The sequence below is a fragment of the Anticarsia gemmatalis genome, chromosome 7 (genome assembly GCF_050436995.1).
Source record: "Anticarsia gemmatalis isolate Benzon Research Colony breed Stoneville strain chromosome 7, ilAntGemm2 primary, whole genome shotgun sequence".
In the NCBI taxonomy this organism is placed as follows: Eukaryota; Metazoa; Arthropoda; class Insecta; order Lepidoptera; family Erebidae; genus Anticarsia; species Anticarsia gemmatalis.
The window spans coordinates 8159261-8183360 of record NC_134751.1 but is presented as its reverse complement, the minus strand read 5'-3'; the positions used below and the strand labels follow the sequence as shown (position 1 = coordinate 8183360).

Here is a 24100-nt window from a genome sequence, read left to right as displayed (position 1 = left end):
CTATTTTGTAAACATCGTATATAATTTAGAAGATATTTATAATAGATTTTGGTTCGACTTTGTTGGTTCAAAATTTTATTAAGTTGTTACAATGGCGAACCGATCTGAAGGAAAAGGAAAAAAAGAAGAGGTAAGAGAGCTCGAGAGATCTTAAGTTCTTTTACTTAGAAAAACTAATGTAAGCCTATTTTTATGAAATCATTGACAAATATTCCCAATGTGCTAGGATCCAGAGCTGGCATTGAAGCGAAAGTTCCGTGCAAAATGCCGATTCAAATCTATAGTAAGATTGGCGTTAGCAAACTCTTACTGGCTAATTGACGACGAGGCGGAACACTATGAGGGTGTGGACAACGTCAAACGACGAGTAGCGCAGGCTGTTCGCTCCAAAGTGAAGAAGAAAAAGAAACTACTTACTTTAATGGTAAGTTCTTTTTTGATAAATTATACTCAATTGACTTTTAGGTACTTAGTGTATTTTATTAATAAGCAGCAATCATTACAAGCCTTTGGCAGCTTATACTGTTCGACGAGATAAAGAAATTGTTCAGCGAAGTGAGGATATATAAACATATGTCTATTAAATAGAACTACAATATGACCCAATTGTATTTTGATTTTTCATCGTCTTTTTAGGATAAAGCACTTCTGAATAAACCAGCTGAAGACAGAACTGATCAAGAAAAGCGATACATCTATAGTATTATCGGTGGTCTTAAATGCTTTAAGCAATATCCGAATGTAAGTATTGTTTGTGTACTTACTCGTTTCTGCTTCAGTAATTGATGCTGCACAAGTTATATAAGTGGAGTCTTTCAAATTTGAAATACGCTACGTTATTACTGTATGTTTAAATAGTCTGACGGAAAAATAAGTTTATTAGAGCAGGCTGTTAGCTATATCGTATTTTTCATAATGTTTTAAGTTATATTAGGCTTTTTAAAATTGTTTTAGCTAGTTAATCGGAAATTGTGACTGCCTTGTAAACTTCACGACATACGCCTTATGATTTTTCGTCGTTTCTCTTCAGCACGTAAAAAGGAGGTTAGCAGCAGTAACTTACTTCAGATACTACGGTCCTAATCGAGTGATAGTTCGTCATCACCAAGAGGCGAATGCGATGTACTTTATCATAAGCGGCGCCGTCGCTGTCAGCCAAATGGTCTATGATGGATTGCTAAACATGGATGTGCCGGTCGAAATTGGAACTATGAATACTGGTGATCTGTTTGGCGAAGTATCTTTACTTCATAATATTCCTAGAAGTGCGACATGTACTACCATTGGTAAGAGTGTATTTCTCATGATCGAAGCACTTAAGTGACTGTAGTTATATGTTTCTAATACAATGTTCACATTAGGGCACTGCGAGCTGCTAATGTTAATAAAAGAAGACTTTAAGAATGTTCTCCAAGTGTCCATACAGCACTCGTGGGACGAAGTGCGCTGTGCCATGTCTGTGTTCTCGTATTTCGATGGAATGGATGAGGTACTGTTGAAAGTGTCATTTAGCGCTATATTTTTACTAAAGTAATTGAGCTGAAAACTGTCTGTACAGAGGTACAGAGAAGCTGGCTAGGATATCACCTCGCCGCAACAACCGTAGCGCCGCGTGTGGTGGGTTCGAATCCTACCCGGGACAAATCTTTGTGTGATGAGCACGAGTATTTGTTCTGAGCCTGGTTGTCAATTTATCTATATAAGTATATATTTAGAAGTATATAAGTATGTTTATCAGTTATTTGGTTACCATAGTACAAGCTCTGCTTAGTTTGGAATCAAATGACCGTGTGTGAGTTGTCCAATAATATTTATTTATTTATTTTTTTTATTATATGTATTTATTAATGGAAACTTAACTCTACTTACGAACTTGTTAATGATAAAGTAGATGCATGATGTATCTAATCTATTTAGTATTTTCTTTTTTACTGTCAACAAAGTAGTAGGTATATTCATTATGTTTTTTTTTTGTTTTATTGACAGGTTGCTCGACGAGAAGGCTGCATAGTTGCAAAAATGAAATCGTTCGGTGAAAATGAGACTATACTGGGAGATGGCGTTGGTGTTCCTAACTTTGTCTACTTTGTTCTGACGGGTCGTTGCCAGATGATTGAGTCTCTACAAGTATCCTCTACAACTCGCTTAGGACGCACTACCTACACACTTTATGATCCTTATGTATAGATTTCTGTATAAATATCAATATTTATTTGATCAATTAAGTTATCCAACACATCAATTGATTTCTCATTTTTGAAAATTGGTTTTAGGTTTCAAGCGAAACCAGCGAAGAAGACTTAGCTGAAAAATATTTTGGTGCTTTAAAAGACGAACAGAGCAATGAATCAGAAATTGACTTAAAATCTGAACCCGAACAATCGAATTTATCAACATTTAAAATTCTGGAGAGCATTCTGAAGATAGGCCAAAAGTCGAGTAAACGCATTAGAGACAACGAATTTTCAGCGAACACTAGTGAATTAAAAATGAAAAATGAGGGCCGAAATTCAATACGGCGGAGCCTGGGTTCTCGAGCCGATCTTAGGGTTAAAAGTCCGAAACGTGTGTCTCATGAACCACTGCATGGTTCTTCCTTGGTCTTAAAGGACGATAAAAACGATGAAACTCATATATTCCCACACCCAGAAACTATGAGAGAATCAGTCAGGTAATTTATATTAATGGAATTAAGACAACATTTAATCAGTCACAATACTCATTCAACTAAGACGTCTGAAGGACGTTCAGTTTTGCATTTTTAATTTGTTTTTAATGATCTAATTTCAGATTCAGTATAACTCCTAAGCTAAGACCACCAAATCTGCGAACTTACTTTATGCAAGTTAGTGTGGTACTTATAATGTGTTTTAGTAATTTATAGTATTGAATAGATTATCCGATGGGCAGTGCCAAAGTAGCAAAATTTACAGAAAACCACGTGTTAATCTAAGTAATACTTATTTAGATGTAGTGACACTAAGTGCTAGTTCAAATGTCAGGGTCTGTATTAACGTCGACTTTGTATACTAGGTATGTCAGTTCTTCCCTGGGTCGACGTTTGGTTTCGGAGAAAATATGCGGGACCGTCGAATTGTAGCCCTGACTAGGGTCGACTGTATGCTGATGCCAAAAATTTGGCTCCTACAGCGGAACACTGCCAATATCTGGACGCGTATACAACATTACTTGACCCGAAAGGTACTAGTAAGACTTTATTAAAATCTGATTGTTATCTACATCGAATTCTCAAATTTCTATATTGCGTACTTTCATAGTTATTTCTATCCTCATAGTTATTTAGCCTATCCGCATCTGTAATATTTTCAACGGACGCCTATGGTTTCAGATACCATCTAAAAAGGATTTGTTTAAATCATTCGTGACAGAGCGTAATTGGGCAGATTACCGCACTCAACTGGTTGAAGAAGTCTTGGCAAGAGCTCAAACTGTCAACTGGACCTCAGTGCACGATGTACCTTACTCGATACGAATGGAAGAAATGATAGACATTTAATATTCTTTACTATTTCTTAAATTATATTTTACCATGTTACGTATGTCTTTTTATTCTGAACCGTGACTCACATAAGATGGTTAAGATTATTATCATATACACCATAATAATTTCAAGCAGATTTGTGCTATGACTAAATGATTACCATATTATAGAATTGGTCTAATTCGGATGTGTGTTTAGATTGTGGAGGCGGAGGCTCTCGGAGGCATATAGTCTGGCATGTACAGCATACCTACCTCCGAATAATTTGTCATGGTTTGTAACAGTGTACTTGAGTACGTCCTCCTGTCCTGACCAATAAATGTCGGTTAGATTTTTAGCGTGGTTTTTTCTTGGTGCAACCATTCCAACATTTACAGCATTACTTCACTATAAACTAATTTGTTAGTGCAATTCTAGAAGCTTCTTATAATTTTAAGAGAACCAAGAAATGAAAGATTTGTGAAAAGCCTGGAAAAATTGCCCTATTTTTCCAGGCACGTGTTTTATTATGATAACCCATGGTACGCATGCGTGTATTGGAACGCCATTGGCGCGTCTCGTAACCAAGGCGACCGGTTTTGGCGGGAAGCGCCCACTCGCAGGTCGCACTCGCAGCTATGGCAGCTAATCCAGCGGAGACACATCAAACGGCGATAACTAAACACATTCGACCGCAGTGCACCGCGACGAGCGACCGCCGCGCAATCCGACGACAGCCAAGGCTGATCGAAAATTCGCGACTGTTAACAGACGTCTAACGTAAATAAATACAGTAGTTTAGTTATACGAACTCAAAACCTCATTAACGGCGTCAGATCCTATTCGAAGAAAGTGTCGCCTGATTTGTAAATAGTTGTCACAGCAGAATATAGCAGGTGAGTCAACTTATCTTGCACACACACGTGATGTACCTACCTGTTTACCAAAGATAAATTGACATGGACGAGATCAACGCTCATTTCTTCGACAATAATAATAAATAGTAGTTGATTATCTCCTTGTATACGTTTAATAACAAAGATAATTATGTTTATGCTTTTTGATCTCTTAATTAAGTATTTGTGTAAATATCGCTATCAAAATATTATACTTATCTACCTACATTTAGTGTCCGACTACATATTTAATGGTTTTAAAGTTAAATGAATAGGCAGCTTCACTCAGGTACGTCTCTCTATCTTTAAATTTAAGAGTAATTTGCTAAAAATGGATAAGGTTCCAATATTTTTTTGCGGAAATTGTTAAAGTAATACCTACCAAACTAAGAAAACTGGTAGGTACTATGAAAAAGAACATAATATTTACAGATGTAGTCACGTTTCCTAAGGTTACCAAAACAATCAGTTATAATAGTGTTGATGTCAACACTATATTTATACAGCTGATGTTAATTTGAGCCGTGGTCCTGTATCGTGCCATTTTTTAACCAAAATGCTAACAATAAAATGGATGTCTTCGCTTAACTCAATTGACGTTCAGTTGTTTTAATTGAATAATCTTCTCTCTCGGCGTCGAATACGCTTGTAAAATTGTTCAAAATAGTGTCTAAATCTTACCAAAGGCATCGACTTTTAGGTTTTTTAAGAAAATGCACGTTATTAAACTCTTATTATTAGTTAATAGTTAATAGTACTAATATTACTTTCACCAAGTCGCTAAGTCAACCCACAAATTTTATTCGCGTGAAGTCCGATATTACAAACATCTAATATTTAAGGGTGCGTGGTCGGGTCAAGGGAAATACAGAAAACTCGATCGATCCACAGCGTCAAACAAAAGAGCCACGGTCAAACCTATATTTTCACTGACCATTTCACATTACGGAGGGTTTTTATAAAGACGTTATCATATATAGGGATTAGAAGGACTTTTTATTGTTTCACACCTTAATTTCTTATCTGGTATAGTGATGACGATAGTAAAAGACAGTAGGAAAGGTGGGGATTTTAAAACATTAAACTTAGGCTTTACGTTTCTTTCGCTTTGTCTTCCTAATACCTGGGTGATATCATAGTAAAAAAACGCTTATTCCCTATGGAAGTAATTAAATAATTACATCACGTGCTATAATTAAAAAAATGTAGTTTAAAACCTACGTTTACACAAGTGTTACTAAGTTATATTGTTCTTGATCGTGTGTAAAGGATGCGATTTGTTTTGTTTTGTATAAAGAACAAAAAGTATTTGCTTCTAGTCCTAGGATAATGTTAAGTCATTACTATGAATGGTATAAGTAATAACAAAGTGTTACGAGTTGTACCGGTTTACACGAGAAGTGTGTGGGAAGTATGTAACACTACTAAGGATCTGTAGTTAACTACCAATATAACAAAGTGTATGTTACATCCCGTAAATAGCAACCATTTGTACCTGTACATGAGTTATGTTGTTCATATTAACATGATTGCGTCTCGTACTCTCGTCACGGCGTTAAGCACTCTCTGTATTTGCATACATATGTCAAACAGTTGACTGGCATTGTTTCTTAGGTTTGTCTATCAATTACCGCAATATTGTTGGTCAAGATGTAGATACAACCAATCATGACGGAACTCTCTTCCGTGTTACTGAAATCTAACAACAACTTGTTTGCTCATCGATTCATAAGGAACCTTATTGTTGTCGGCTCAGGCACGCATAATGACCTAATATTCGCATCGATACCATCAAAAGATCGGCTTGTTGATACAATCTAAAGAGTTTTGTAGTGATGTCCTTAACATTTGACCTCTGTGAATGTTTCCTGATGCCTAGAATGAAACGTATGCGTCCGTAGAGCACAAAATGGTCGATGACGGCATGCTGCTCCGACCGACGCTGGCTACCGCACAGGTTATCGGCAAATGAGCTCAATTGAGACAACGCTCACCCTGATAAAATACTGTTATTGGATAACTGATGCAACTAAACTAAATACCTTCAATGTCAAATACATTAATACAAAATAGTAACTTAAAATCTGTCTTTTATAATAACCGCGTCTGCGTAGATAGCTACAGTACTTCAACTTTTTTTCTGAGTTTCTAACAATAATACAAGAGACCATCGACCTATAAATATAAATAAATAAACCGATCACGCAGAAGCTTCAGCAGTAAAACGTCGTAAAACCAGCTTATCATATGACAGAGAAAGCATTCATGTGGAAGTTTGATTATTCGCGAAGCCTTCGGGACGCAGCGAATGGCCCAAATACGATTTTATTCATTTTTCACGACGACAGTGACTCGTACGACCTGGCACTGAATTAGCTTTTCTTTCAGCCCGTGACGTGTTCGGTTTTTATACAGCTGTATTTCAGTGATCGGATTTGCATTATGTAGGTATATGTAGTATGTGGTGACTTGAAAAAATAAATAAGATAAATAAATAAATGTCATTTTGATGTATATCTTTAACGTCATCATTTATTTTTTTACTTTATTATAGCTACACAACGTGGTGTGAATAAATTAAAAAAACTTTTTCGTCAGTTTACATGAAAACATGAAAATTATTAAATCTAATTCGGGCGTAATTAAATTCTATTGTTAACTTAATAAGTCGTAACCATGAGATGAACTAGTTTCGATGATCATTAAAATGTAGAGTAGGAAATAACTCAATGTAAGCTTAATTCCTGATTAAAAAAGTAATATAATATTCTATAGTCATGTATTTTCATTGCATTTGAAGGAACTTTACTACTGCTTTGTAGTCTATATCGATCGATTTCCATGTAACACAGCACACAATAGACCGGAGTGTACTATCAAGATAAAGCATTCCATTTGATATATTGAAAATGCACTTTATAATGACAGGTACAAGTATTTAGTAGGTACATTTTCAGTACATGCAGTACTGATATACTATACATAGTCACACTATGATCACGTGCATAAAAGCCTTTTGACGGAAAAAAATATTTAATATGTTTTTCTTTCATGTAGGTATTCTGCATTATTTTTATGCCTGGCTTCTATTTATCAAGCAGTGACTTGTAATAGATTTGTTTTAGAGGGCATTGCGAAAAAACATAACCAGATTATTTAAAATAAATCTGTTTTTAGGCTATTATTTAAATCAGCTTAAACTGCTTAAAGGTTATTGTTTTTATTACAGAAGAATACATAAAAAGGGATTACTAATCAGAAATCAGATTATAAAGTTCGAGTTAAATATTAATTAATCGTGTTAACATCTAGTATGTTATATTTTTCTTCGGTTTAATATGATATTCTTCGATGAATAATACTTTCATAGCCATACGGCCATCTATACATAGAATTATGACTCTAGTTCGATGAGCAAAAAAGGCGAAGCAATAAATTATACTTGTCATTAGAAACACCCATATGGAAAATGTTTACTACTATAAGGATTCATTAGCATAAAATAAAAAATAACTTATATCTACCTACTATAAAAAGGGTAGAGATGAAAACAACAAAGTCACCGGAATAAAAGCTTTACTGAAAAAAATATAAGAGTGATTAGGTCGCGTATTCGAAATAGTTTGGAAATAAAAATATGCCAACTAGGTATTATCATATAACATCTTTCTTACCCCCCGTTTCTGAGTACATTTAGCGGTAGTTTATCTATTCAATAGCGTTTTTTTATATCAGTTTTGACACTATTTAATAGATAAACCACCGCTAAATGTACCTAAGAAACCCGGGGTTATTAACGGTTCTATAACTTCACGATATAAGTTCTTAAAAACCGATTCTACATTGATAAAATCAAAGTATTTCTTTAGGAAGTGATAGAGTCCTACGTTAGCGATGTAGTCACGTAGGAACATATAGAATCAAAACAAATTACTAGCGAACATACCTGTCACTCAGCTTTAGGGCTGTAGGCGGCACGTGAAGGCGTTTCAATGAGTAACCCAACTAGTTTTACCTTATAAATTGTGTATGATGGTTATTGATTCAACTATACATACCTATTGTTTACTAAAACGATTTGTGTCGAAGACATCAGGCTTTAAACAACCATTAGCCTAATGACAATATAGTCAAAGATTTGCAGATTTACAAACAATAAGGACATTAACAAGATTTAGGATTTTACAGCTAAAATAGCTAAACGATTCCGTAACTACTTTCAATTTCTTTTTTGGTAATATACCACGCTTTCACATCCCATAATTAGCTACAATATTCATTTTATGCAGTGAAATCAAAGATTTAAAATCTTTTGTGATAGGATTGGAAATCATATAAATTCTAATCAGTGATTTAAAGAAAGCCGTAGTTAAATACTGAATCACTGAATAATATTTTAAAACAACATTACATGGTTATCTTAATTTAAGTTGTTTTATCCAAACAAAAGTATTTAATAGACGGCGAGAGCAAGAACGATCTTAACTCTTTAACTATTCAATAAGCCCCGTTGGCTCTTAGAGTGTTCTGAGGAAAATCTACTTGAACTTTAATTAACTTCCAACTAAAACAAATTAAGTGCAAAAGCGAAGACAATGCTATTAAGTGTCTGTAGAAGATTTGTATTATCTTACGTTTAGAACCCTTGTATCCACTCGGCAACACATGTGAGTTTTTGTTTTCGTTCTAGACTAGATTAAGAAAATACTTAGAAAAAGGAAACAGCTGTGCTGTGTGTCTAGTATCGAACATTTTAATTTCACACAACTTATTATATTGTGATCTATTATTATACTAAAATGAAATTGAAATCATATAACGCTCAATACTTTATGTAATTCCTATATATATGAACTAAGAACTCATTTAGGAACGCAAATAAAGAAATTGAGATACCAAATTTTTGTGTTACCCGTATTATAGTTTGAAACCCAATCGGTTAAATGTTTGTCTAACATTGCCGTGTTAAGTTTACCGCATAGGTGGTAATAGGTCTCGGCATTACGATCCAGAGCGAATAACTGACTGTGATCTCATTGGTCAAGCGGTACAACCATTTTGCCGTGTCATGGTCGTAAAACTCGTATTTAATAATATACCTAATTATATTGAATTATAAATGATTTGCCTCAATTTTCTTTACACCTATATCACTTCAACGATGTTTCAATAAAAGCGGCTATTTTCCCTTGGCTCTACAAGTCTACACCGTTCGTTTCCCTGCAGTTTAGTTCACTAAATCACTTGAATTTACTGGTTCGTGTACTACACTAACTTTGCAATATCTACGATGTGGGCAGTGTACAGTCCCTTGCTACAAATGTAGGTTCTCATGCATTCTAACTTATGTCACGCGATCTGTAAAAGGAATAACAGCTTTCTACTATACCTGGGTTTTTGCGAAACGTATAAATGTATTCAATTTGTAACTACAAATATATGGCCAATAAACACACGCCGCTCCTGTTTGTCTTAAAAACAGAATATTACTATATCGCCTTAGAAATTGGCTCTGTTAATGATTAAGGAATTTTGTAGAAATCATGCGTGCAAGATTAATAACGAGTCTTTAATGGTTTTCATGTTTGGTTTTGGCAAGGTGACTTACATAGCCATGGCCATGTTTTACAAATAGGGTGCAGATTACCATTCATTTAAATGTATATTGATACCGTGAAATGCTTTTTTTAAGGATTGTGAAAGTTCTATGTTTATTTGGATACAAAGATATAATTTTTCAGTTGTGAGCAAGTTTCGCTAACTTATTTTGAGTCCTTATCGTTTGAGTATATTTGCTAGTGCCAAACTATGAGATAGAGAGGAAGTTTGTCCACATTATTGATTCGTAAATATTTCCAAAGTTTAAAATACGCAAGCCAAACTATAGGTCAGACCATTCAGACGGCTTTTTTGTTTCGCAAATTCTCTTTTCACATCAGTAAAAAATGAATGGTCTGGTCAACTTACCAAAATAGGTGTATGACGCCATTCTGGCTGGCGTGTTGTTATGTACGTGCGAACAAACGAATCAACGGAAATTAAATCGTGGTATAAAGTAGAGTCAGTCGTTTTTATAAATATAGTTCCTATAGTATCTATGTTACAATGTGTATACTTTTGACATTAAAGTAACTACATATCCTAAATATACTTTAAGATGCCCAGATAAGCAAAAAATAAATAATGTTCTATGAATTTACTAACCTTTCATCAAAGTATGTACTTACATTTTTTAGTCGTGTATAAACGACAGATTAAACTTAACGATTTGTCTTGCAATTTTCTTAACACATATAATACCTAAAAATAATATAAGTACAGCTAGTTAGTATGTTACTGATATGCATTATTTCTTGTGTTAGCGTAAATTTTTCCTGATATTTGTTTTGTACCTGTCGATTGACCAATCGAAACATTAGTGCGATATAGTAAGGTCTCCAAGTAGTTGTATAATTTATGGAAAATTCATGTTAAATTAGGAATAAGAAAGTAAAAGTATTGTTCATATTATATTCAGGATTACAGATAACCTCTTTGCACCGTCACAGGAAGTGTACCATCGATAAAATTATGATTATATTATAAATGTCAGAAATATGTCAATTTCAGGGAGGGTTGTTATTTTTTTATGAATTTATTGTTATGTGTATACAGAGCCACAATTTTATATTCCAGTTTTCATTGTTAATTTAATAATAATTTTGTCGTTTTTAATCTTAACCTATTGTTGCAAAAATGTTTAACGCAAACAAATCACAGGCGAGCGCAAAATCTGGAGCAATATTAAGTATTTTTGTTTAATGTTGATGATGAATGATTTTAACGTAACTATTACTTTGAATTACATTATAGAAGTGTAACAGGTTTTCGTCTGCTTATAACTTACTACCCATTCTGAATACCGCTTTGGAATCTGCTGATGACCAGTCTATTAAGTTTTTATTAATTAGCTGTACCGATTTTTTCTGTGTCTGTACTGCCTACTAGACTAACAATTAAATTGATATTTTTCCTTTTATTTAATTAGACGGCATCATCGACGAACCGTCATAGGATATCCACCAGTTCGTCGCTACCGAAGGGCTTGTATCCGTGCTCCGAGGCACCGATGGGCGTTCGTCAGAACCCTTGGACCCCAACTAAACGCCGAGGACCCATAGCCGCAGAAGCTTCCAGCCCAGGACCCGCTGTTGTATCTCTGCCATCGCTAATAGGTAGAAATTTTAAATATTAATGACAAACTTGATTTTGAGTGAAATAATAAATCTAAATTCTCATTTAAATTTTAATGACCATAGACGTATAAAATATGAGCTTGTTTTTTTAAATTAAAATTATAAGATGTTACCATGTGACCTGATCGATTTTAAATAGTTTAAGGTTTTCTGGTTACCACATAAGAATGATTATGAAAAACTTAACAGATGGAAAATATCGGCTTACATAATAAAATAAACACGATTAATTTATTCATATTTTAACGTGATACATAAGACAGCCTAATTTGACTAACCAGCCGTGAAATATAACGAAGTAAGCTATTCATAAACTACGTCGGAATTCAGTGCAAACATGTATCCGAATTAATGAGCGGTGGAAATACCCGTATTATTCTTATGTAAAGAAACGTTTATTCAAAATATGTAATACTTTGTTAAGTAGCACTCTGTATATCACCATACATGTTTGCGTGCTGTGTACATAGTGCATAATAACAATATGGTCATTTCTTTCGTTTTATTTCGACCGGTATTGTTCGTCCTCTCTCGCGCTCGCGCTTACGTCACCCATCCCACTCCAATGAGGTTGTTTTGAGTTGTGAGATTAACGCTTGCGCACCGCAAGAACCGGCCTTGCTCGCTCTGTTGATATACTAAGTGACATCATGATGTTAATGTTATTCGCTAAATAATACCGCATTTTTTGCTTTGTAAAATAATTCTCAAATCTATAATAACTTGCACAAACTAGTGATTTTAATTTCGTGTTCGGTTATTTAGTTGTGTAATGTTTAAGTGCCTAGATATATTAAATAAATGGTTATTGATTAAAATCACCTAAGTGTATAAAGAAGTCAGCATTTCGATGAATCTTATTTTTATATGTTTTCTGTGAAATCTCGTCGACACATTCGGCAATAATTGCTATACATAACGAACGTAGGCGAAAACATTGACCCTGTTCAAGGTGAACTCTATCAGTGCGTGAGATACACAGCATGGTTTGACATTGGCCAAGGATTGTACGTCTGCATCTATATTATATTTAAGTAGGTATATGGAATATTTTTTGCGAAACCTTTATTGTCGTTTAATTTTGCTCGTACTTCGATATTATATTTTTTTATTTATTTATTCTCCTTAAAGGACTAACCCCCGGTTTCTGAGCACATTTAGCGGTAGTTTATCTATTCAATTGCGTTTTTTTTATATCAGTTTAAGCGCTATTGAATAGATAAACTACCGCTAAATGTACTCAGAAACCGGGGGTTATTTATTTTCCTATAAATAATTTTAAATTTCCACATAAGTGTTAAGTAAGAATATCTGCGAAGGTTGTTTGCTATCTTTGCAATAAAATGTTCTATGTTCTGTTCACAGGTAAACCTCCGCCAGAGTCTCGTAGAGCGCGCGCTCCAGCTTTTACATTCGGCCACAAGCTTGATCCCCCTGGTGCTCTGGCCAAAGCCGGGCCTGGACCTGCTTCGTACAACACGGAAGGGATGACTGCGAAAGGTAAGATACATCTTTCTAACCATGACTGCGTAGGTGTAAAGGATAGTAAGAATAACAGATATTGTAGTTCTAAACTATAGCGTAATAAAGTTATTGTCTATAATGTCCAATTCTTATTTTACAAAAGGGTTGGTAACGACTCTTAGAAAGTATGTTTATGGAAAGGATATAAGGAATAGCTGTTGACATAATTGTTGTGAGTTTCGTGCCACGATCGCTCTGAATACCACAACTAAATTGCGTGTTCAGTGGATATTTAGTGGAAACTACTTACCAAATCGCCTGCCTACGACACTCACATGATTTTGGCGTCAACCCGGCCGTTTTCAGAGTCTATAAAAGTCGGGTGATATTGTTTTGGATAGCAAAACAGTTGGCCTAGTTGACACACTTACTTTGTCAGATAGTTTAATTATGTATTGATTTCAACTTGCTCGCCTCGCCCATTCGGCAGATACCATGTAACTACTAGAGCACATCCCGACTAACAATTGTACTCGTATAGACTTAAAGCAATCGAATTTACTTGTTCTTGGCTCGTTTAATAGAATCGTGGGTAGCCGAGCACAATTGTCGTTTACTGGATAATTGCTTGGGTTGCTTTAGCTGGAGCAAAACCGTTTATCTTCGTATGGACAATTATACAGTCTACCGCCCACGAATTAAAACGCAGTAGCTAACAGATTTGTGATTTTGTGACCGTATATCGGTCTTTACTAGCTATACTAAATAGAACCTTTCATTTACATTATTGATTTTTAAAGTAAGAAATTAATCATTTCAAGGAACAATTTAGGCATAAGCACGGTATTGGTTACAGCAAAAGTGATTTCAAAATGTTATCAAAATACAAGGATTAAGTATTCCAGGATCACAATTAGGTCGTGTTTTCTTTATATCGTGATTCATTCTGCGACATATAATTTTTAAGTGGGTCATGACTGCAGTCCCATTTACATAACGATGTCGTCTGCAGTGTTTGATATTTTGTATTTGCTTATATAACCTGTTAAAACATTATTTGTGGTACTTACGTGACTCTTATTAATTTTCTTTGATATTTTACAACGCTTAAAACTAAAAGTATTTGATCGCGTGCCCTGAAAGCAGAAAGTTTTTGTCATGTTATTTTTGACTAGCTGACCCGCGCAACTTCGCTTGCGTCACCTAAGAGAATGAGTAAAATTTTTCCCCGTTTTTGTAACATTTTTCGTTGCTTCTCCGCTCCTAATGACCGTAGCGTGATGTTATATAGGCTATAGCCTTCCTCGATAAATGGGCTATCTAACACTGAAAGAATTTTTCAAATCGGACCAGTAGTTCCTGAGATTAGCGCGTTCAAACAAACAAACAAACAAACAAACAAACAAACTCTTCAGCTTTATAATATTAGTATAGATTTCAAAAGAACTTTGAGCAGGTACCTACTTACTATACTTTGTTTTCTAAATAACATAGTTTTGTCGCTCTAATTGAACGTCCGTTCAATACATTTTACTATTTAAGTATGCTATAAACTGAGTGGTATGTAGAGGTTCGACCTTAACATTTATATTTTGCGAGAACATATCCTGTAATGTATTTAAAAATAAAATCTCATTAATCGAACGAAGAGGAAGGAACTATACTACGGTTCATATGTATATGGGCAAGCTCTTAATTGGTCAATTGCTGTGGCATTGGATGTAACTGTTACTAAGTTTCTCCAAGTGCGGCTGCATTTGGTCGATGTCGCCAAATAAGTCCGTATATGCGAAGGTGATCGGCGCTCGGTGAGTCAGCGAGTCGTCGTGTAGGTGCCCCGGACGGACCCTGACACTCGTCTCACTCGAACACAGCCTCAGTCGCGCATCTACTTCGATCCACTCGCCACTCTTCCCGAGTACCTAGAGCTTGTTCCCAATAAGTTGTGTTTAGGCTATTTAGTGTTAGAGCAATCGAGTGCAGTGTACTTGCTTTACGTGAGGATTTGAGGTAAATATTACATTAAATATACATTTAATTATTAACACTGTGTACCGAACAGTTGTTTTGAAGTTAAACGTTTTGATGATTTTTTAATATTGTGTAGTTTGAACGTACTTCATTGCAAGATAAGGGTGTTTTGTTGCTTTATTATTATTTTAGGCCAGAACAATTATTACAGCCGAGTTTATAAAATATTTTTATTAAGTCATAAGTAAAGGGAAGACAACTAGTAATACTATCGTTACGAACGAGTACCTAAATATTGAAAATCTTGTCATGTTCGCTTGATATTATTACTTTGACGACCGTGAGTTTCTGCGCCTGTTACGTAATTCGACATCCACAAATAAAGGCCCGTGCACAATGTAGTACAAGATGCTGTTAATAAAAAATACTATGTTGATAAATAAGACGAAAGTATATACCCATATTAAACTAATAATATTTATGTTATCTTTAGGCACTGTTTATTCATAAAAAACACATTATTGACTTATAAGCGTAACGCATGAGCAGGCAGGATTGATTTATAGGTGTAGTTGTGACATATTGTTTATGTACGATTGTCTCGCATGGTGGAACAATCAGGGCGTTCAGTGGCGCCGGCTGTGTCTCTGCACGGGCGCTGGCCACCGCCGCGCGTTGCACCGACCCCCGCGCCCTGTGACTATGAGCCCATCAAGGCAGTCCGGGCGGTGTACGACCATGCGCCAGCCTTCTCTATCGGCCTCCGAGTAGCCCCGCCGCAGCCCGGCAGCAAAACGCCAGGTTGCCATACGACCGATGATTTGTAGCATGTAGCTGTTTTTAGTCACCTAGCTTTGGTTATGTTTCTTTCGTTATACATACCGCAATCAATCATTAAGCATTGAATTTTTTTTTTCGTTAGTCAGTTTCATCACTAGTACGATTACAATTCCTCCCATTAAACAAATGTGCCTTTACTTCAAGTAAGGTTATCGGCATTATGTACAGCATTCTGTGTTTCTAGTTCTTTAATCTTTCCTTAATATTGTAGGCCAAATCGCTGACTAAGTCGATTGCCATACATAGGCATAGCATTCGCGCTTTTGCCCTTGTTACTTATGCATAGGCGTAGTAAAAAAAATGTGTTTGTATTAGCAACATTTTTAATTGTCATTAATTGCATCTTAATGTAAGCGCTTGTTTGTTCGTGAGATTTTTTTCCTCTACCTCTCTAGCTGATTGAGCTGTAACTCTTTTATTTATTCCATGGCTGTTCTGAACATTTCCTTTCGTCATTTCGTTTAGTTTTGTCCGTTCCAGCTTTGTTTCATTTTTTTTCAGTGTTTCATAGCTTTGGTACTGTTTGTTTACCGAGGTTTAGTTGGCTTAAATCATCGCCTGTTGACATTCTTTGACCGGATTTATCTATCTCGGAGTAGCTTGATGTCAGTGTTATTTAAATGCTTAATTCATTTGTATGTTTTGTAGTGACACATTGTTTTTTGTTCTATTATTATAATTTACGCCATTAGTAATTTTGTATTCGTCACATTCAATGATTCTGTGAATGTGGTTGGTGCCTATTACCTACTCAACATTTAGGTACTGCTTCTATACAGTTATGTTCTTACTATAAAAAGTTAAACAAATATGAAATACGTATTTAGTTAAGATTCGTACCCCGTACTCAAGACACGCGATTAACTGCTGTTTAACTTTTTATCGTCAACGTGTTATTGTTAATAAACACCTACATGTGCGATCACATTCAACTGATACTGAACATAACAGGTAATAACTAGCGGTTTGTATAATTTCCAGCGCCCAACACATATTCTATGCCACCGGTTCTCGGTGAGGCCAAGGAAGGCGGCAAACGCGCAGCACCAGCCTTCAGCATAACTGGTCGCGGTAAGGCAGTGGAGAACAAGGCTGCGTTGCCTGGCCCAGGCACTTACACCACCGACAAAGCTTCCACCGCGCTTAACAAACGTCCTCCTGCATACACCATCGCGCCGAGGCGAGAACTGAGGCATCCATCAGCTGCTGTACCAGGACCTGGAGTCTACTGCCCCGAGAAGGTAAATATAATATTGTTCACCTTGTTTACTAAAACAACACAGTCAGGAATGATGTCACTAACAATAACTTACTCATAATAATTCACCCTTGAAGTCTCGTGTTTACTTGGAATCTACTGTGTACATTATTTCGTGCTATATCAATTCTACTGCGAAAAACAGTTCTCTTTTTCATTAATTGGGTTTTCAAGGCTAATCATTTTTACAAAGGACGTAATTGCTTATATGGGTTATTCTTTAGTCGATGTCAGGGGAATGACATTATTTTGTATTGTGAATTTCTAAGTCAATATAATTCTATACTTCCTAAATTCACTGACTCCACGCGGAAATCGCCTTCAGTGCCGGGTACACCCACACTGGGGTTGAATAACCGTGTAGGTGTGATTTGCAATAAACGTGATAGGTGAATACATGTTTTGACAATGGCTTTTCGCCCACTGCCATCGACTGTCGCTGACATTTTCTGTATATCGGAGACATGTTTCTTTTTTATTATTTTACTAATTTATAAATATTTATTTAAAAATTAAGTGCATGTAATCAACCTGACTATCTCCCTGAGGTCTATTTTCCACCAAAAATTTGTAAGGCAGCAAGGTGGTCCACAAAGAAAACGCCATAATTTTAAATTTACATTACATTTTACTAGATTGGTTTAATGCAACTATTTGCCTACAATTAACACCGCCTCGCTGTGTTGCCCATCACTGAAGTAAACGCAGCCTTATTTATTGAAATACTTCAAAGATGCTTATGTCTTACTTGAATAACGTGTTAACTATCTCATTATATCATAAGTTCAACTAACGAGGGTGGTGGGTGCATGACAGGTGTGTGTGAACTTGCCGTGGGCGCCGGCGCATACTTTCGGCATTCGACACTCGCAATACGTGGGTCAAGCAGCCCACTTCCCGGCACCAGAAGAAATCGCTGCCAACTAACCATCATCTGTTCGTAACAAGATCTCATCGATATCAACCATTCATCGTCATGCTTTATCAGAGCTAAGGGTTTCCTATTGTTTTAGGGTATTTATTTTGTGATGTATATAAAATTTTATTACTAAAATATTCTTCTAATAAAATCAGTTTAGGTATTAATTTATTTATAATCAGATTCTAACCCTCCCATATATTTTTTTTAATCATACCTACTTATTTTACTATGATGTTAATTTATACAAACGCAGTCGCTCCTACTGCTACTAATTAAAAGGTACTTAAGCATTTTGTTATTTACTAATCGATTTAATGTTGGTAGATTAGTTTTCATAAAAATTATGCTTCCATTGATCTTGCTTTTATAATAATATGACATTATTTTGAATGACTGTTTTATTAACTTTTCTTTTTATGTTTTCAGGGCAACACAGTTGTGCGTGAAAGGATCAATAAAAGCACATTTTCAAGGAAAATGAAGTTCGAAAGATCCGAACAAGTTCCTGCACCTAACGCTTACTCACCCGAAAAAGCAGACAGGATGCTAAGAGAAAAATCTCCTGCATTCTCATTTGGAACTAAAACTACAATTACTAGAGTACATAATGCACCCGCCCCAAATGTGTATTCGCCAGAAAAATCCATAAATTCACTAAAACATGGTCCTAAGTATACTTTAGCTGGTAAGGGTGTAGCTGAAAAGCACGAAGTAACTCCTGGCCCGAATTACTATAGCCCTCAAAAAGCTGATAAAATTCTTCATGAAAGTTCTCCTGCTTATACAATGCGCTCAAAGGAAGTTGTAGAGAAATTTGAGCAAACGCCGGCCCCAAACGTTTATGCTCCAGAAAAATCTATACACACATTGAACGGTGGACCAAAATACACTATTTCTGGAAAAGGTGTTAATTCAAAGTTGTCAGAAACACCTGCGCCGAACAGTTACTGTCCTGAGAAAGCTGACAAGGTGCTCCATGAAAGCTCACCGGCTTACACGTTCAGGATTAAAGAGCAGACGATTATGAGAAGTGAATCACCTGCACCTAATGTTTATGCCCCGGAAAAATCTATGCATATGTTAGACGGTGCTCCAAAGTTCACTTTAAGTGGAAAAGGTCATTCCGAAAAAATTGAAAGTACTCCCGCACCCAATGCCTATTGTCCTGATAAAGCTGACAGAATTTTGCACGAGGCATCACCGGCTTATACATTCAGAGTAAAAGACCATGTGCTGAAGACCGATGTTACACCAGCACCAAATGTTTATGCACCAGAAAAATCTGTACAAATTTTGCATAGTGCACCAAAGTTTACTATTGCTGGGAAGGGACAAGCCCCAAAAATAGAAAACGTACCTGCTCCAAATTCATACTCCTTAGATAAGTCCGATAAACTTCTCCATGAGTCCTCACCTGCGTATACTTTTAGACCTAAAACTGCTATTGACAAACCTAATGAAACACCAGCCCCAAACGTATATGAACCACACTTACTAGATGGCGCTCCTAAATTTAGTTTATATGGCAAAGGGCACGACGCCAAACCTTCTGATACTCCTGGGCCTAATGTTTATGATCCCCACTTTATAGATGGAACTCCAAAATATACAATTGCAGGAAGACCTCATTCCGACAAAATATCTGATGTTCCCGCTCCAAATGCGTATGACCCTCACTTACCTGACAATACTCCCAAGTTTACAATTGCTGGTAGGGGGCCTGATGGAAAACCTTCAGATACTCCTGGACCAACAAGCTACGATCCCCATTTGCCCAATAATTCTCCTAGATATACTATGTCTGGGAAAGGTCCCGAGGGTAAATATTCTGATGTTCCTGCCCCAAATTCGTATGACCCTCGTGTACCTGATGGAACGCCAAGGTATACTATTGCTGGTAAGGGACCCGCTGGTAAGCCATCAGATACGCCTGGTCCAAATGTATACGACCCACATCTACCTTCTAGTACTCCTAAATTTACCATATCAGGAAAAGGACAGGATCCTAAATTGTTTGATGTTCCTGCACCCAACAAATACGACCCACATTTATTGGATGGTACTCCAAAATATACGATCGCAGGTAAAGGACAACCTGGAAAAATAGAGAATACACCGGCTCCGAATGCGTATGATCCCAGTAAATATGACTACATGTTGGATGGTGCTCCTAAATACACTTTTGGGACTAAAGGACCGGCAGACAAGCCTTCTAGCAACCCAGCTCCAAATGCTTATGCTCCGGAAAAAGCAGATAAGATCTTACACGAACACGCACCTTCATATTCATTCAGACCAAGAATTGAAAACGAAAAAATACTGAATACACCTGGTCCAAACGCGTATAATCCCGATAGAGCCGATAAAGTCATCCTGGACAAGTCACCTGCATACACATTAGCCCCTAAAGGCAAAGACGTTAAAATAAATGATACACCTGCCCCTAACGTGTACAGTCCTGAGAAAGCTGACAGAATACTTCTAGACAGTGCTCCTCGCTATTCATTCAGGATTAAAACGAACCCTCATAAACCAGATAATGTTCCTGCTCCCAACAGCTACAATCCCGACAAGGCGGACAAAGTGCTACTGCACAGCGCTCCTCAGTATACGTTTAGAATTAAAACCGATGAAGTAAAGACTGTCGACACACCTGGTAAGTGGAATTTTTTAGTTTTTGTAGTAGTTGTTTTTATAGATTAATTAATTGTTGTTGTTCCATGCATTTTAGCACCGAATTCATATAATATTCCTACATCGGTTGAAACACCGTTATATACAATTTCGGGTAGACATAAGGAGCCGATTGATGAGCGCCTCAAGGTGCCTGCTCCGGGAGCTTACAATCCTGAGAAGGGCTACAAATTCATATTGACTTATTCACCCCAACATACTTTTGGTATTAAAATACAAACAAATAAATTCGCTGAGACCCCTGGTGAGTTTTGTATGATAGACGGTAAGGTTGGCGTAACAAGCATGGCGGGCTAAACTAATAATTACAGACGTATATTTACTGCAGTAACGGTTCTAAAAGTGAGCGATGGGGATAACATAATTATAATACATTAATGCTAGGTATTTGCCAAAATTAATTATAACATCATGGGTATTACTTCAGGTAATAATATATTTTAAAAGTATGTTACAATAATATGATTTGTTTGTTTTTAGCGCCAAACTCGTATCGGATTCCGTCTGTATTGGACACTCCCGTGTATACGATGTCGGGTCGCCACAAGGTGCCGGTCGACGATCGTGCGCGAGTGCCCGCGCCTGGCACCTACTCACCGGAAAAGGTATAATCATCAATAATTGAATACACTTTCATAACTTTAAAAGCATTATCCAGACTATAGTTATGCTACATACGTGTGTATTTATATACCAAATTTTTTAAACATCTTAAATGCGAAATGCCGTTTAAATTTTTTTATGCTTCCATGGTTAACAACTATTGCAAATTCATAAAAGTATATATTTAATGAGTTCATAAAAGAGTTTATTTTAATTTTGTATAGATGTACCTTAATGCTCAAATAATGTTTTTCAGGTGCAGATCAACAAAACACCGCAAATAACATTCGGCATCAAACACTCGCCTTTGCTGGGTCAGCTTAGACCATTAGACACTCCACGATCGACAGAAAGAGCGAACACTCAATCTACCGATAGCTCCAAGCACGTTGTCACCCAAGTCCAAAGAACAGTTGTCAAACAAAACAACCACATTGACGATAATCGATATGCTAACAATCAAACTATTACAGAGTCAAATGAATATAACGATATAACACGTGCTCACGTTACTCCCGTCAAGTATGATAGTGATGTCAGGAGCACCACTGTTTCCCCCGAACCAGTTCATAACCAAGAAACACTAACACAAGAAATCGTTTGGATACCTGAGAAACCGGTAGTCCGTCGAGGATCTTACACGATTGATAAATCGGACGGAAATGGATATTCTGAACATTACCAAAACTCTGAGGTGATTCCAGTACAGAACGGAGTGGTCCGAACTGCCGAGAAAGGAGAGAGGAGTGGCAGATGCTCAGAGGAAAGAAGCAACGAAGTAATACGGCGGGAAGGCTTTGAACAAAATGTTGAGAGGAATGTGAAGCACGCAACCGCCCACGAACAGAAGCAAACTGCTAGTGAGGATGTGCGCACTAATACTGATGTCCAACAGCTGGCTAATGGAGGAGTTTCTAAGACCACTACCACTACTACTGTTAGAAAGGTGGGCACTGCCGCCAAGACCGCTAATGCTACCACCAGCGTCACTCGCACAGCCACTGTTGTCACCTCACGGGACATCGGCGTAAAGTAAACTCGACAATAAAATAAAATTCGTGATTTTTTAGCTGAGACGCTCATCTTATCTCTTAATACTTAGCTAACTACTTTTCAAAGCATTAACAAGCGTTAGTCGTCTTTTAACATTATTCTTGGTTATGACAGCTTTACTTCATATTTAATGCCAGCTAATCATATATTTATTAATTTATTTAATCAGTGCGAGTTCGATTTGTTTTATTCGCTTTTTTAAAGAGATGTATTGTGATCTCTTCTTGAATTATGTGTATAATGTTACACGTTTACAATTCTATTGAAATAAGTGTAAGCGAAACGTTGTTTTTTTGACAAATAATACTAAGAACTAATATTGTTATACTATTAAAATTTTATTAATAAAGTTTTTATTATTATCGTTTGTTTTTATACCTATTATTAGTATTTGTGGTTTCTGCTGCCGATATACCTCCGCAGTTTTATAAAATTAAATAAATTGAGTAAAATTTTCTGCGGCAAGAAATAAAGGTTATTTTATCCTGTTGCATTTAATTAGTATAATGATAGAAATTTCGTGCAATACCGATTGAATATACTTACCTAATTAAGATTAATTTGATCCAATAAAAAAATAGTCATAACTGAACATTTTAAACCGTTAGTACATATCGTTCTTGAACAAAAATGTTTCATAAGTTCTAGTGAAATAATTGAACAGCAAGGCACTGTGAGTATTATTTTAAAATATTTGCTTATCGTACAAAAATATTTACAGTGTAATTGTTGCTTTTATCTGAGGCATGTTCTCATAATCATGGCGGATGTGTGGCCGCGGTCGTGTTCGCCTCGTAGCGGAAGCTTCGCGAATGGACCCTGGATAAGTGGGCAGTGAACTATATTGTGCGCCCACGCATCGCCACACGACAACAAACTGTCCACGAGATAAACTAGACATCTGATAAATAAACATTTTGAAATATTTTATCTGGACTTGTTATCTCGTCCAAAAGTCACACAACATGTGATCATTTTTTATTTATGTACTTTTTATGATTGATAACGGGATTTAGCACGAGACAGTGTGCTAAGCCTTAGAAATGAATCAAAGGATTGGTGATAGAATAGATTATTGGATGCTATAAATAAACGACTAAAATAAAATAAATACCATTTATTATATACCATTAAAACAATTCAACGATACATATGGATGTTTACGGCTACAAAGTAAATAATAAAACACAAACTGGTTTATAACTTATGATCAGACTATCGACAGACCAAGTTATAGAATAGGAAAAGAAAAAAAACAACAGTAGTCACCTTGTTAAAAATTCAAACATACATAATATGTAGGTTTTCCGTTTTGCTATTTACAATGTTATTTCTATGTTGGTTTAGTTATAAAGTAGGAGTAACCAAATATATTATTATGAGTAAGAAGCCAAATGTGTTGTGGGTAATATAACACTTGTCTTTAATACATCATCTTGTCAGTTTTAATAATATACACATCTATATTGAACAAATACATATAATGTGTAGATGACATTCTTTGACGACAACAATGCTAATGTGTGCCATTGCATTCAAATATGGCACAAGGATAATGCCCATTGAATGAATCTGTGTAAAAGGATATAGGTATGCTATGCAGGTTGTTTGGTACTACGTCGCCTTGATCAGTTGCCGGGTTCACCTGTTTTAAGCAAGATCCCTCAATTGAATAATATTTAC

At 36.1% G+C, this 24100-nt stretch overlaps 2 protein-coding genes across 5 annotated transcripts; both read left to right on the top strand.

The window, feature by feature from the left end:
- The first annotated feature begins 91 nt into the window (after positions 1–91).
- On the top strand, positions 92–3719 carry LOC142974199 (uncharacterized). Its single transcript, XM_076116362.1, has 10 exons — positions 92–130; positions 227–424; positions 637–741; positions 1031–1286; positions 1362–1489; positions 1987–2181; positions 2274–2671; positions 2791–2845; positions 3034–3201; positions 3350–3719. Exons 1-10 carry the CDS (start codon positions 92–94, stop codon positions 3515–3517), a joined length of 1710 nt encoding a protein of 569 aa, XP_075972477.1. The 3' UTR covers positions 3518–3719.
- Positions 3720–4088: 369 nt separating this feature from the next.
- Positions 4089–22779, top strand: LOC142974487 (uncharacterized). 4 transcript variants are annotated; one of them, XM_076116876.1, is made up of 9 exons: positions 4089–4377; positions 11405–11591; positions 12978–13112; positions 15669–15848; positions 16869–17128; positions 18494–20723; positions 20799–21005; positions 21242–21366; positions 21621–22779. In XM_076116876.1, exons 2-9 carry the CDS (start codon positions 11486–11488, stop codon positions 22398–22400), a joined length of 4023 nt encoding a protein of 1340 aa, XP_075972991.1. In that variant the 5' UTR covers positions 4089–4377; positions 11405–11485; the 3' UTR covers positions 22401–22779. The 4 variants fall into 4 exon arrangements, with proteins under 4 accessions (XP_075972991.1, XP_075972990.1, XP_075972993.1 ...); XM_076116875.1 differs by lacking the exon at positions 4089–4377 and adding an exon at positions 10997–11160; XM_076116878.1 differs by lacking the exons at positions 4089–4377; positions 11405–11591; positions 12978–13112 and adding an exon at positions 14906–15086.
- Positions 22780–24100: the final 1321 nt, after the last annotated feature.